This window comes from Vanessa atalanta, chromosome 20 (assembly GCF_905147765.1).
Source record: "Vanessa atalanta chromosome 20, ilVanAtal1.2, whole genome shotgun sequence".
In the NCBI taxonomy this organism is placed as follows: domain Eukaryota; kingdom Metazoa; phylum Arthropoda; class Insecta; order Lepidoptera; family Nymphalidae; genus Vanessa; species Vanessa atalanta.
In genome coordinates, this window is record NC_061890.1 from 436,096 (window position 1) to 452,275 (window position 16,180).

At 33.4% G+C, this 16,180-nt stretch overlaps 2 protein-coding genes across 4 annotated transcripts in view; one reads left to right on the top strand and one right to left on the bottom strand.

Annotated features, from left to right (window-relative positions):
- The window catches only part of LOC125071649 (glutamate receptor ionotropic, kainate 2-like), a 31,409-nt gene extending 26,423 nt beyond the window's left edge, over positions 1–4,986 (top strand). For both annotated transcript variants that reach the window (XM_047681955.1, XM_047681954.1), the window contains 8 exons: positions 156–593; positions 987–1,210; positions 1,305–1,442; positions 1,598–1,796; positions 2,420–2,651; positions 2,913–3,025; positions 3,780–3,938; positions 4,478–4,986. In XM_047681955.1, the coding sequence (XP_047537911.1) occupies positions 156–593; positions 987–1,210; positions 1,305–1,442; positions 1,598–1,796; positions 2,420–2,651; positions 2,913–3,025; positions 3,780–3,938; positions 4,478–4,660 (1,686 nt within the window). In that variant the 3' untranslated portion in view covers positions 4,661–4,986. The remainder of the gene's footprint in view (positions 1–155; positions 594–986; positions 1,211–1,304; positions 1,443–1,597; positions 1,797–2,419; positions 2,652–2,912; positions 3,026–3,779; positions 3,939–4,477) is intronic.
- A 335-nt stretch (positions 4,987–5,321) lies between these two features.
- LOC125071859 (lysosomal acid glucosylceramidase-like) lies at positions 5,322–14,203 on the bottom strand. Of its 2 annotated transcripts, XM_047682273.1 has the most exons (14): positions 14,118–14,203; positions 13,077–13,201; positions 12,415–12,478; positions 12,212–12,347; positions 11,506–11,662; positions 10,801–10,961; positions 10,108–10,228; positions 9,446–9,559; positions 8,811–8,955; positions 8,642–8,721; positions 8,109–8,341; positions 6,942–7,031; positions 5,838–5,965; positions 5,322–5,750 (listed from the first exon to the last, which is right to left on the bottom strand). In XM_047682273.1, exons 1-13 carry the CDS (start codon positions 14,176–14,178, stop codon positions 5,869–5,871), a joined length of 1,584 nt encoding a protein of 527 aa, XP_047538229.1. In that variant the 5' UTR covers positions 14,179–14,203; the 3' UTR covers positions 5,322–5,750; positions 5,838–5,868. The 2 variants fall into 2 exon arrangements, with proteins under 2 accessions (XP_047538229.1, XP_047538228.1); XM_047682272.1 differs by having other exon boundaries at positions 5,322–5,965.
- Positions 14,204–16,180: the final 1,977 nt, after the last annotated feature.

Sequence of the window (16,180 nt, forward strand, 5' to 3'; positions counted from 1 at the left end):
ACTAAAAATGAAATAGCTATATTTTTTTCAGTGCTAATAGTGTATTAATAGTCTAAATTATGTGAAATAGGTAGAAAAGAAACGGAATATAATATGTCGAAGAAGAGTTCTTGTTCTTTCCCTTAAATTTCAAATTTATTTTTATTTGATTTTAGAATCCAATAACAGGCATCACTGGTTTCATAACTATAGACAACACGACGGGCGAAAGAACCAATTTCAATGTTGAAATAATGGAACTATCCAATAGTGGTTTTAATAGTATTGCAAAATGGACGGCCGAGTCTGGGTTCGTTCCGTTTAGAACTGCAAACGAAGTGTCAGATCTTTTAGCTGAAAAATGGCAGAATAAAACATTCCGAGTTGTATCGCGTATTGGAGCTCCATATTTAGTTGAAAAGGTACCAGAGGAGGGAGAAGTTTTAACTGGAAATGATCGATACGAAGGATACTCAAAAGATCTCATACACGAAATTTTAAAAGAAACCTTGCATTTAAATTACGAATTTGAAATTGTACCGGGAAACTTGTACGGCTCGTATAATAAAGATACCAGAAAATGGGACGGTCTGATTGGTCATCTTTTGGAAAGGGTTTGTAATATTAATTTAAAAACACGCTAAACGCACGCACCACATCATATAGTGATGAACATTTACTTTTCATTATCATCTATTTGAATATCTCACGCCGATATTTGTTTTTGATTGACCAATCCACCACGTTCATCATGTTCATTGTCTCGCTCTTCAATTATTTGTTATAATTATGTGCTTCTTTATTTTTCCTTTCTTATTTTTGTTTTTCCTTCATCCTTACCTAACCGCCATTTTTTTTTCATTATTACCCATTTCATATTTAATCAACTCTCGTTCGAAATAGTCTCATCTCATATTAATGACAGAGTGGCCCAACACTGAATCACAGAAGTTAAGCACAAAAAACGTTTTATATTTTTCAATAGCTACATAAATTATTATTTCTAGAAAGCAGATTTAGCAATTTGTGATCTGACTATAACATATGAACGAAGAGCCGCAGTGGACTTTACAACACCGTTCATGACTCTGGGAATCAGTATCTTGTATTCGAAGCCCACGCCTCCAGAGCCGGAATTGTTTTCTTTTCTTAAGCCGTTTTCTGTCGATGTCTGGATTTACATGGCTGCAGCATACCTGATGGTGTCACTTTTATTACACATTTTAGCCAGGTATCAAGGTTATTTAATAAATTTTACTAATACTTATTTTGTTTTCAATATCATCTTTGATATATAAATGATAAGTTTGCCATTTAAATATCAGGCTTGCTCCAAATGATTGGGAGAATCCTCATCCATGCGACAAATCACCCGAGGAGTTGGAAAATATTTGGCATATCAAAAATTCCTGCTGGCTGACTGTTGGATCTATTATGACACAAGGCTCTGACATTTTGCCGAAGTAAGGGTAATCAGTTAATAAAATTTTTAATATTGATTAGTATAACTCTTAATGGAATATCATGAAAAAGTTTTTAAATAAAAAAAATAATAATAGTAATTTAATTGCACCTCAATATTGTATTTTTATAATTATTAATTTTTGATTGATCTTAGGGGTTATTCGACACGTTGGGTCTGTGGAATGTGGTGGTTTTTCGCTCTTATCATGTGTTCATCTTATACGGCCAACCTTGCTGCTTTCCTTACGAATGCAGCTATGGATGACTCCATCAAGAGCGCGGAGGACTTAGCGATGCAAACTAAGATCAAGTACGGGACCTTGAAAGGAGGTTCCACCTCTTCATTTTTTAAGGTATGTAGTTTAATTTCCATCGTCAGATAATATAAGACATTGGTGCCGTGGAAATATCAGACTCGTTTAATAAGCTTGAAGATATATCATGCTTTTAAATATAATTATAATATATAAGCTGTCTAGTTGCTTATATAGCACGTGTATTATCAAGGCCCGGCTCGATAAGCTATTGAGCTTACTATCTGGTACATCTCAGTAACGCCCTTGTTATGAATTTGACATTGTTACATTCATACACTACCATTAGATTTAGGTTATGCAAAGTACTTCTCTGTGTTTGCGCACATTTATGAAACCATAATAGCTGTCGAATAATATAGTTTGCTATCTTCAAAAAATACAGTTGTGATTTTAATTTAACATGATTATTTTTATTACTAACAGTATTTAAAACGGGATATTTACGGGTCTTGTTCACGAGACAATCTCAGTCTCGTGAACAAGACATTCGTAGATAATGTCGAAATATCGAACTCCAACAAATAAAAATAAAAAACATGGTAAATATCCCGTTTTAAATACTGTTAATAATACAGTTGTGGCCGATATTCGGTGAAGAAAATTTTTGTTATTTTTTTACTTTTTAAATTAGTATTGTTTATTTTTCATTATATTCGTAGCGTTCAAATGTCTCTATATACCAAAGAATGTGGGCGGCTATGGAGTCGGCACGACCATCGGTCTTCGTTAAAAATAATGATGAAGGAGTAGATAGGGTGTTGAAGAGTAAGCGATCGTACGCATACTTGATGGAGTCCACGGCCATTGAATACCAGCTGGAAAGACATTGCGACCTGATGCAAGTCGGAGGTCTGCTCGACTCTAAAGGATATGGCATCGCCATGCCATTCTGTAAGTTATTTTTAAATACATTTCCAATTACAAAGAATCTTTATTCGTAACTTAACTCCTTAATTCAAAACAAGCGTCTGATTGTTTCATTGTTTGATCCAACCAAAAGAAATTTAAAAATTATTGGCAAAAAGGGTATGTTTTTATTTCAATGTAAATTAATTGGAATCTTGAAGTAATCAATAAACAGGTATGTATTTTTTAATATTTTTATATGTCGGTTATGAGTAATTGAATAACATACTTTGTGTTATATTTTAGTCGCTTCATATCGTACAGCAGTGGACAATGCAGTGTTGAAACTGGCAGAGAGTGGGAAGTTAGTAGAACTGAAAAACCGTTGGTGGAAACTTACAGACGAAGAAGCTTGTGCTGTAAATATAAACAATGCAATATTTTTTATTGTACACGACATTATAAAAAAAAACTGTTATAACTAAAATAAGGAAAGATTTATAAGGTCTATAAAGCGATCTCTTCCAAACAATCTTTAGGTATAGGACTCGACGAAGTAACAGTGGTTTGGAAGTTTACGTCTATATAATCGAACCCGGGACCTCCGTGGTCGAGTAGTGTGTACACTGGTTTTCATGGGTACTCTCTCTGGTTTCCCGGATTCGATTCACGGTCGACTCGATGTAGAAAAAGTTCATTAGTTTTTTATGTTGTCTTAGGTCTGGGTGTTTGTGGTATCGTCGCTACGTCTGATTTTCCATAACACAATTGCTTTAGCTTCTTACATTGGAATCAGAGTAATGTGATGTTGTCCAATAATTATTTATTATATAATATATCTATGTAGATTAATAGGATAATGGACGTACATAAATACTATATAAATATATCATAGACCACGATTTGATATCGACTTATAAATCCATCGCATATCACGTTTCAAACTACAAGGTAGTTGTAAATATGGAATAGAATTTTCTTATTGTACAGCTACAAATAACAATGAAATTAAAGGCATCTTCATAGAAGTAAATCTATAATCTAAGAGATCGATCTCTTATCGGAATCTTATCTTTCCGATAAGAGATCGATCTCTTACAGACAAATTTGTAAAAGACATGATATTGATTAAGCAGCGAAGAAGGTAAATATAAATGAGTCTTTTTTTTTTAGTCTGAAGAAGCCAGTGAAGAGGGAACGAGTGCGGGCGAATTGGGAGTCGATAACGTTGGCGGAGTTTTCGTTGTCTTGGGAATAGGTTGCGGGATGGCAGCTGCAATGGGAGGTTTCGAATTCCTTTGGCATATCAGGGACGTCGCCGTGGAGCAGAAGGTTATGAGATCATCATTATGTTATTTTATGTTGTGAAACAAAAAATATTCCTTATGTTTTTGGACAGAAAAGATTCAATAACGTTACACTAAAGGATTTAATTTTATATTGTTTAATAAACTTCTTACTTTTGTCCTATTTGAAAGTATAAAAATCAAGTTAAATAAAAAGCAAAGTGTATGCGTGCTCCCCTGATTTATGATAAACTGCCGAAACACAGTCGAACTACATCGGAACTTGATACTTTCAAACGAAAACTTTAAGCCTTATTGATTGATAAATGATACTCATCCGTCAAGGAATTCCTGGATACCCCAGCATGAAAGTAATTGTAGTTTTTCTAGCTGATGGGTAGTCTGATAGTGGTTTGATTTATTCATTCAATAACATAGTACTACTAAACCATTAGTGCTATTACTATATATTTTACATACATTTACGCATTTGTAAAGTAGGCCATTAGCAATCTGTAAATTATACTGCCACCTTTTTGTAAGTTATGTCCTTAAAAAATCTTTGACCCTGACTTATCATTACAGATGACACCATCAGAAGCGTTCTGGGCGGAGTTAGCCTTCGCCTTAAGTTTTTGGGAGACGGAAAAGCCTGTCCAGCACTCTAGGTCATCGTCCACTGCCTCCGGCTCGAACATCGCTTCAAGAGCGTCATCAGTACTCCGTTCAGCTGTCGATTTGTTCCACCTCGAAGTGTTTAATAAATAGGATGCTAAATGTTTAAGCCAAAAACTAAATACTCCTAATTTAACATATTAACGTATATTGTGTAAGTATTTGAATTAGTTTTATTTTAACAATAAGGAGTTTATAACCAGATTGTAGTGTTTTGTGCAGTCTCGTCTGTTTGGGTATTTAACAATAATACAATGTTATCACGCGTTAGGGATATGGCCGGTTCGTATGCTGTGATCGCTGTCGTCACAATCTGTTTACTTGTACCGTTATCTGTTTCGTTATTACTATGTGTAATTGTGAGTGCAGCAAAATTGTATTTATTTCTTTAATTAAATTCTACGTTTTTATTTATTTTATCCCATTTTTTTTTCAGTTTATCTTTCAATTTACAAAAAGGTGTCACATTTTTATAACAAAATATTGTTATCATACTTGATATTTTAGTATTTACACTTTAACGCTCGTAACGTTTAAACCATCGACTTTATCAGTTATTATTATGGAACTTCTTTGACGATAAAATTTACCTTTAAGTTGTTATTCATTTTAGGCGTATATTTGGGTTATTATTTCAACCAATTCCAAAATTCAAATTTAATTGTTATTTAATTAATATAATTTTAAAAGGTAATTAATAACACATTACACTATACGCATAATATATATTTGTTAGAGGCAAAATAAATTATTATGTATGTTGGGGTACGTTTTACTACGGAAAGTCTATGCTGGACTCCAAGATCGAACGGGATACCTTAATCGAAGTCGTCTTAACTTTTTAAGCATGCGCTTGTTATTCATGAAAGCCAAGTCGAAGTTATGATTGGAGTTCCACTTTGGGCAATGGCTGCTTCAACGCGGATTGGATACAAATATATCTGCGTTTCAGACACATGCATTTACGCATTATATCTTCCTTTCGCGAGAAGATGACATCGTAGTGAATTATGGTGGTTAAGAGTCAGTGTTCTACTCACTTTAAAAATTCGGTTGAAAATTGGTATATTTTTGTAAAAGATAAAGTGCTTCCTTTAACAAGTTATTCTAATAAGCGGTGTCAGTTGTAATTTAGTAGAATTGTTCTCAATTCAAAATGGCGTTCTTGAATGTTGCCAGTAATCTAAAATATTAATAAGCTTAAGATTTCATTTAAATAAATCCTTGAACCCATATCTCCCCAACATACTATACATTAAAATATACATACAATTGATAACAATTTACAGAGATCAATCTAATTATGCAACTTCAATTGTTGTGACGGACTCAGCATCCAGCTTGACGAAGAATTCTTGCTGCCCAACGCGAATATTAGCTGATTTCGTTTTTGCTGCCCTGTGTAGAAAATAAATCTATGTTTAACAAAAACTACCAAATGTGTTAGGTAATAAAACGCTGCAATGGTATTTGCTGTTATTTTTTATGTCCTTTAGGTAGGCGAACTGGCAAGTGAGTCACCACGGCCTAGCAAACATTAGTGATGTAAGAAATCTAATAATTGTTCCAATAACCAACGTACCACCAACCTTGGGTATGCTATGTCCACTGTGCCTGTAGTTACTCAAGTTCACTTAACTTTCAAACTGGAACACAATAATACTAAGTATTACTGCTTGGCGGTAGAATTAATAATGAGTAACCTACCCCGACGGGCTTGCACAACGCCCAACCACGAATTTTCAGATTTAAGTCTAAAAATTGTACCATAGTGAGGTAATTGTGGAATGAACCATTACTTTTGACAAAAACGACGCTGTCAGTTACGCCTTTGAATTGTTTAGTTATCGTAAGAAAACCTTACTAATTAAAATCATATACAATACGAGTACCTATAATTTATTAATTTAATTATACATGGATTGTTACGGTTGTTTTATTGTATTTTTCTTTTAATCGGTTTTCTTTGATGTGTACAGGGCTAAGGGCTCGGTGTAAGATAAGGGCTTACTGAGACTTCGAATAACATCTGTACAATCTAGACACGCGGTAGCGTGTCAGCCAAGGACAAGTAACAGAAGGCGAGCAGCACCATGTGTAATATTACATAATACTAATAATCCATGACATCGCTCGAGGGTTAGACGAGTAAACGTCTTCGTTCGATCGTCAGATGACATCTGAAGAATCGTTTACAAATTGATTGACAGTCATACCTTTTTATAGACATATTAAAAAATTTTGAAAACGATATAACGTGGATTACATTACCCAATATTTTTTATTAGCCCCACTCGACTGAACCCTGAACCTTGGGGTCTGCAGGCTTATAAACTAACCACTAGATTAACTAGTCGCGCCTTATATAACTTACTCGTTGTGGATGACAACAACGATTGTGTTGGTTGGTGTCAGGAAGGCAACAGAATCGTAGTAGCTTTGTTCCAACGCTTGGAGTTCTTGCCTGTAAAATAATTATTATTTGAAAAGTCATTCTGTAAGATTAACCCCGAAAAGCAACTATGTTTCTATTTTTCACTGAGTGGATCTCCTTTTGGCTAAATTACACTGCTGCACACAATTTATTGTTTTATATTATTTTAATTATTAATTTTTTACTCTTAAAACTTGTTCTGTTGTAGTTGTATTTTTAGTTATTATTATTATTATTATTTTTTGTTTGATGTATTTTAGGATAAGTGATATTTTGTTATGTTTCGTTGTTTATGTTGTGTGAAAGTAGTGTAATTTGCTCAATAAATGTTCATTATTATTATTATTATTATTATTAAATTCAACATTGTGATTTGCGACACTGACTATAACGGAGTTCCAACCTAAGCTTTATCCAACCATCACAGGAATAAAGCGAAATAAAAAACATTTGATAGCAAATGGACATGATATCATTGGTCGAGAGCTTGATTAATCCGTGATATTCACTATGGATTTGCGAAAAATTGGCGTTTTGAACGTCGACGAACTGTTGTAGGAATTTTGGAAGTAAAATTCAAGTAAATATAGATAGTTAAGTGTAATAGTGTATTATAAATAAATATATACTCATTATAAACTCTCAGTAGTGCACAACATAGCTGAGTTATTAGCAAATCGCATAAAATACGTAAATCTAAAGTTTGTTTATCTTTTTTCCTACTTCCATTGGATTAGGCTGTTAAGATTATTTCCATGACAAAGTTAGGAACGCTTTGAAAAAGTAGTCAACAGTTGGCCAATAGGTACACGCACGCTAGTAAAATAGTGTGTCGCTTAAAGAGTTTCAAGCTCAGCTGTCAGGCCCATCAAGTTAGCGCGGTTGTTTTAAATATTTTGTAGTTCGACACTATCTAGATATAATATTAATAACAAATCAAAGAGGCAAGCAGGTGGGAAAAGTGCCACCTATCACCACCCCAAATAAGATCTTACATCCCTTGTACCCGTAGTACAAGTAGAGTAACACTCTCATTTTAACCGGAACACAAGCAAGTATTGCTGGTTGGCCGTACTATATTTGATAATACGAGTTAAATTTACTTACACGTCCAATTCCTCTGTCGGGATTATTTTCGAAACTTCTATTCTTCTAGAACCTCTCGGTATAAATTTGGAGAAATGACCCATCGCATAGAAGGTCGGCTGTTTAAGGAACTCCTCGTTCTGGGCGTCCACTATGATGGGGGAGTCGACGAAATTCTTCACCCACGTCGGGCCACCCTCCTTGTTGAGACACATATTCCAATCTATCCACCCTATTATATTGTAGTTCAGGTTCTGAAAAATAATTCCTAAGATATCATCATAACATGTACTGACTTATCCATGACTTTCAATTCGGTATAATTGAAAGTCAGAGCTGATGCAAACAAACTTTTGTTCCTCGAATATTACAACACATAACCTTTCTAAAATATATAAGATCCCGTTTTCTGTCTCGACTGATTTGAGGATTAAATGCCTCATTGATCCAGCGACCTTACAAAGGTTTAAAGATCTCACAAATGTATGACAGTAGCCATAACTTCTAGTCTGAAAGTAGTAAGAGTAAGGCAATTATTATAAATGCGTAATTACCTCAAGGATGTCCTTGATGTATACTTTGGCTCTTTTCCACGACCCCAAGTCTACTTTAGGAGTATCAGTCGGTTTGAATCCTAGAAATATTAGAGGTCCGTGTATTAAAAATATTGGATTCTTGCTTAAATTCGAGAAATGAAATGTAAAAAATATAAGATATCAATACCTACGCATGCTTCGGTGGATAGGATAAATTTGTCCGGATAATTCTTACTGATTCTTGCTAGTACAGCAGGAGGTGTACTTTCATCGAAATAGTAATGGACTGCTATCCCATCAATGTACTTCAGAATTTCGTCATCTTCTACTATCTGAAACATTTGTACAACAACGCACCAGGAATATAACACCTTAATTGCAGTGTGTGCAGCGTGCATTGTCATTGGCCAGTTTGACTCTCTTAATACCATCTATTTGATTATTTAAACTAGCTGTGATATTGGTCACCCTGGGGGTCATAGAGTGATTTTATAAAGACCTTATTCAATTAATAAACTATCTAAAGGCGGTTCCTTGTCGGGTCTATTCCATTGCGTAGTTCAGATTCGAGCATTACAAAAGTGTGTGACAGGAACTTATCATTACCGTCCGTAACCTGTCATGATATTGTCGCAACAAATGACTCGACTGCAGGCGACTGCTCAAAATCGAACCTTAGGCTGTTACATTGCAGGCAAATGTTTCCGGTAAGGGATCGCGCTAATGCAAAAAAAAATCATATTGATCCGGTACACTCTGGATTTAATTAGTTCAAACAAACTCTTCCGCTCTATATAATAGTATAGATATTGATGTACTTACAGATTCAAAAAAAGGGACTAGAGTGAATCTTTGATCATCTACAGCCATTATCCGGATGTCTTGCACTGAACAGTTTCTAATTGTAGGCCCTAAATTGTTTTTTAAAAATTTCGCCTGAAAAATCAACAGTTACAATTTAATCGTTTGATTCGTCAGCAAAATTATATACCCCAATAAGAAACATAAATCTTTATATAAGACTACAGATTAAAATCCGCACTACTGAATTTTATATGTTTTTATATTTAATTTCAAGCTCGGAAAAATATTACTTTGTAATAAGGGAAGTTACCGACCGACTCATGAGATATTCTTCTATAGACCAGCATTGTTGTGTACCAGTTTAAGGGTGAGTCCGTGTTACTACGAGCACAAGGGACATGACATATTAGTTATCAATGGTTCATTGGTGTTTTGAAGAATTTCTTTCGCCACCAATATATATGGAAGATGGTGACGACTTACCATCAGATGGCAGATTTTATTTTCTTTACAGAAGATATACACATGACAATGAATTCGCATTGGATTAGCGAAGCGGAATAAAGTCCAAATCTTTTCCTTAAGAGCGCAAGCGGTAAAATAATAATTACTTGATGCTACTTAAGTTTGTATATTTAAGTCTATCTATAACTTTTATTGAAATCGACAGACGTTGGTACCATTTGATTTTTAGTCCATATTTGGGTTTCTTTGACTTCGAATAAAAAGGGAAGCAGTGGTTCATTTGCAGCTGACAGTCCCCATATTTTTATACCTTGTTCGTTGTAAAGCTCGGCGAATCTAAAATAAAAATAGTGAAAATTCAAACATCTTCATTAATTATAATTATATACAATTTCGTCTTTATTGTCAATCGAAAAATACTATCAGGAAATAAAATAATCAGCTTATTAACTATTAACTGACTGATTGTATAATACACATTACGCAAAAACCTTAATTTTCATTTTTTAATATTTTGGCAACACTGATCTATAAAAATTGTCTACCTATCAATTATTTCCTTGGTAATTTAGTGACCTAATTGTGCCCGAATCTGATTGGAAATAAACGCGTTTTGTGACCTTGTGCCGAGAACTCGCCTTTATTTTCGTTAAAATAAACATCACTGTCTTGATATAATATTTAATAACTTAAGTTTTTCAATAAGTCTCTATGATAGGATGGTATCAATACGTTGAACTCTATACTAAACATCTCCAAGGCAAATATTAATTGCTTGAGGAAAACTTCGCGAAATAAATAAATAATCAATAGATTTTATTGAATTATATTTAATACTATAATATATAAAAAGAAGTTATACCAAAGCTTCGTCTACGTTATTACAAAAAAATCTTGTAAGTACTTACTTGCACTGGTAGTCAGCGTATGCCTGATAATAATCTTCATTAACATATTGGAACCCTGAATTCTGTTCCTTTATTACCATCCAACTAGGAGGTGACCAAGACGCTGTAACGACTTCCACATCGACTTTTGCTGCTTTCATACAAGCATGGATCATGGGGACCTTGAGGGAAATTTTCTGATGAATTTACCGTTACCAGCAGTACGGCAGACTTAATATCTGAATCTATTATACGTATCATATCAAAAGTCGCACTTATAATTATTAAAATGGGCACATTATTCTATGAAAGGTAGATAAAGAGATTTATTCATAGATGATGGAAAAGGGAAATAAAGGCGTTACTTTTAAGTTCTTCTAAACAAAACACAATTAAAAGTACATACCTCAGTATGGTAATAAAATACACTTTAATTTATCTAAAACCAATTCACTTTAACACCCGTTATTATAATCTTAAATAAAACTGATTTTCATCTACGGCTTCGCTTGCCTGATATGGTTGGGCCTTAGGTTTTAGGTATATATAATAGCCTATATCCTTTCTTGGGGTTCAGGTCAAATTCGGTTCAGTAGTTTGCCCGTGAAAGCGTAGCAGACAGAGCTTCTTTCGCACTTAAAATATTGGGATATATCCATATCTCTATATGGATTTTTAAGATAACATTTATATTTATTAATTGGAATTTTAAAATAATGTAATTACCTTGTATAAGACGTCTTCCGGGGCTAAAGTGAAGTTGGTTAATTTTGTGTCGTTAATTGGGTATTCATTGTAAGCGTATGGGCGCGTCGAAAAATCCGACGAAGTATTAGGGACGCGAATCATTGAATATTCCAGTCCGTCTTCACTGCAATACGAGCTTAGGGCAAAAAAATGGAAACATTTTGGCAATTATTTAAATAATTATATAAACATTGTATCTTTCTTGTCCCCCGGAGTCGTTCACGATATTATTGGTATACAAAATCCATGACTGTGCAGAGTGCACATTTCTATGTATAATCTCACAGTTTGTTGGGGTGGTTTAACTCTGGGTTCATGGGTGCCAGAAGTCTGGTGATGATGGTCAGTTCTTAGATAATCGATGAACGATCCAGTAGGTCTCTTAAAATTTTTTTTTGGGAGTAGAGTATATCGCCAGTACAATTGTCATTTAAGCTAACCAAGCTAACTACAGCAATTATTATTGGATATTTAAATGGTTAATTGTGATATGGTAACGGTAATTTTTACACACTAGTCGATTTGAATCGATCAACTGCAAAACGAAACGAGTTTTAATCGACTGAACAGATTCATCAAACAAAACATAACTGTAAATTTGATTGAACTTTTCTTAATTCATGATTTTTTCATAATGTTAGAGCAACAAATGTTGGTCAAACAAAATCGACCATGTTCCATTTACTTGATTAGATGCTCTTGTGCCGCAGGAGGTAAGCTTTTCCAATTTATTCCTGCAGAATCCGTCACCGCCCCGCCGAAACCTTCAATTGTCTGATACATTATTTCTGGTTGGATGTCCAGGACCAAATCGAAGGATTCTATAAAATTAATTTCACGATTACTGTAAGATCAATTAGAAATAAAATATTTCACAGTTATATTCACCATTGTCACTCGTATACGATTGTTCTTGCGTGAAACCATAGCTTTTACTGAACCTTTTACCCGACTGAAACAAAAGAGTAAACCTATTATTAGTTAAAATAAACCTAACCTTGTAATAATGTTCAGGATTACAGGAGTACAGGATACGTTTCTTTATGTTGAAAACGTCAAAAATATCGTGCACTTAGATCATCGATAACAAGTATTATCCACTGATAATAAAACATAACAGTAAAATTAATAATAAAAAAGGCTGACGGCACGATATTCAATGAATTAGTATTTATTAGAGAAAATGAGTTGTACACCTTTTAAAACGATATTCTCAAAATTTCAAACACCAAGACCAATAAATTGTGGATCGCAAATAAAAAAAGAAATCGAATTTATAGTTCTTCCATATGTGAAAATATGTTTAAAAAAATATCCTAAACGTGATTGATATTAAAAAAAAATATTTATTTTGTCTCACAAATATTTATATTGTTTTGATAAGTTATATGAATGTATTCAAATAATATTATGCATTTTAAAATAAACACTGTAATTACTCTTCTAATTAATTTTTGTATTAACTAATGATTATAAAATTATTTTTTTAATAGACGAGAAAATTGGCCTGATGATATGACCACCGCTAATACATAAATAAAAACGCTTACCTTAGATGACGTGTACATTATATAGTTTCCATCGTCCGGAATTTCTCTAGTGACTGTATCACAGTAGGTAGTGTTGCAGACGCATACTACTGACTCCTCGAATTGTCTGGGTGCGCAAGGAAGATCTATTCATATTATAATTAAAAAAATCAATATAGTTGTTAAAAAAAAAATATTTAGTTTTCTGTGACTCGATATTCAAGGACTTCGGGCTCTTAAGTCTTTGCAGGCACTTTGAAGTACTTGTATGGTCATTACAATCAAGGCCCCCATCCTGAGAGGGCCTTGAAGAACCAAAAATTTGTTTCACTCGTTTATACATTGAGTGCTATACATTATATTTTCGAAATTGTCATATTTGTAAGAAATAACTAACATATTTATCAATAGGCAAACATAGTTACGATAGTCGATATTAAAAGTTGAAAGCCATAGACGTGCTCTTCGTGATAGAAAGAGATATACTATAGCCATAAGATTGTACAACCAATCAGATTCCTACGAATTTACGAAAAGTACCTCATCATTTATTTGAAACTATACTTAAGGCCTGGCAATAAGCAAATTATGTGTACATGGAAGTAAATATCTACCAATAGGGCCCCAAATTCATGAGTGCCTAAGGGCCTCAGTATAGCTTGAGACGGCTCTGTGTATGGTCATATTAAATATCTGCGGAATCTTCTTAGTCAGAAACTTTCGTATAATAAGTTTACATTTATTCATTTTTATACACTGATGTCGCCGATTCTATTATAATTATCTATATAATCTATTTTATATACAGGGACTTTTTTCTATTTATATCTATAAAAAGATAGATGTTTTTTTGTATGCGAGCTCAAAATCCACTAAGAAATTTTGACATGAAATTCAAACCAAGAAGGTTTTTCACAAAACATTATCACACAACAATATTCTAGCTTTAAATATATTATTTCTTAATTAAAAAACAATAAACGTCTCAATAATAATTAATTATTAACGTTAATAATTCAGAACGTTAAAATTTTTTATTACTTAAGATAAAGTAATACTTACCAGCATGCACTGATAATACAAATAATGATAAAAGGATTTTTAACTTCCGGAAATGTTTCATCGTGGTCAACGATGATGAGCTACAATTCAACCGTGCCAATGTTAACTCAGAAGTAAATTATAGAAATTGTGTATGTTATAGATATACAGATGAATAAATACCTATAATTTTATGTACAGGGTGTATAAATGTATTATTTTTATTAAATTCGACTTTTAATATATTTACTTTTATTAATAGTGCTAGCTGTTCCCACTGTATCGAACCAAGTGATCTCTCCACCCGTAAAAGTAATGACCGTGAGACGTCCCAACACTGGGCAAACGGTACCATTTATTATTGAGGAGTTTCCATTTATGAAATGTCTCAGATTTCCCTTCAGAACCTTCAATAAAATATCTACTTTGAGAACGTTAAAAAGGTTTTATGCCGACCTTATATCGATCATGTCATATTCTTGGGGCGAAGCCATTAAATACAGATATAGATCGGGTTTGGCATAGACCTTCCAAAATTCTTTGATATAACAAATATTAATTTAAAAAAATGTATAAATATAAATTATTATTTTATCTTTTTAATCAAAACCCTAAGGTAGTAAGTATAGTGTAATTTTATATTTATTTAATATCCAATGCTAAACTTTTTATCAAATCAACTTCAAACGGAATTAATTTTGTTGTTGGTGAATGTCAGTCCGCTAGAGAATATTCCACCACGTTGCTCCAATGGTGGAATACACAAGTGGCAGAATTTCGTTGAAATTAGACACATGCAGTGTTCCTCACGATGTTTTCTTTCACCGCCGAGCACGAGATGAATTATAAACACAAATTAAGCACATGAAAGTTCAGTGGTGCTTGCCTGGGTTTGAACCCAAAATCATCGGTTAAGATGCACGTGTTCTAACCACTGGGCCATCTCGGCTCATCTATGCAGCCTGCGGATAATGACTGCGTCGTCGATGTTTGTGTCGGTGTCTGTGAATTAACCTGGGAATCATTTTGCTAACCGTGTCTTTCCTGGGTAGGCTTTTTGCAGCGGTAACCGATATCCAAGCAGTCGGAGCCGCGGGCGACCGCTATTAAACATATAAAAATATAATAAGCTTTGAATTTTCAAAAAATATTCAATGTACACCTACAGATTCGGTGAATTTACTCCTTAATTATATGTATAGAAAAAAATTGTAGGTAAATAAGTTTACAAAATCAAAAATCAAGTCATAATATAACTATTTACATCACACCCAATATCTGTATAGACGAAGTTTTCATAATTTTCGCAAAGTTTAAAAAAATCATTTTCTTACTCCTATTTATTTAAAAAATATATATTTTGTATCTTTATGGGTTATTTTGATTTCCGTTTGAGATACGCAATCCTGTCACAAATCCGAAATCTACGCGGACGAAGTCGCGGGCAGAAGCTAGTTTATATATATTAATTAAGAAAAACTCTTCAAAGTAGGATTTATATAATACGCAACAAATATGAAATAAATAAATTGTTTAATTCTATTGAGTTACACCTGTATCCACAGCATGGAAACTTCAAGGTCATGCAATATTTACAATTAGCATAATTATTTATGTTCAGGTAAAAATGAACATGAAAAATATTTAAATTTTTATATAAATATTTTATAAAAAAAAAAGTTGAGAGGTATCAAGGGACACCCGGATGGAACGAAGTTTATATTATTATAAGAAATTATTATTATTATTTTTTATTATTTATTATGTACAAAAAATCTGTATACACTCAACAAAAATAATCGTCGCGACACCACACTGTTCAATGCGAAATAGAAATGAAAATATCTGGCTTGCTTTCTATAAGAGAGAGAGAGAGAGAGACACGTCGCACAGACACGCCGCACAACTTACAGTAGCAAAAAGTGTCGTTACAACTTTTCGAGAGAATTATTTCCGTCTAGCCCCCTGTCACAACGCGCGATAAGGAACTTCGTTTCAATAACTAATATTTACGATTAAAAAACCAGCCACAACCAATCATTGAACAACTGTTAATATTTGATTAAATAATTATGACGTTTTAA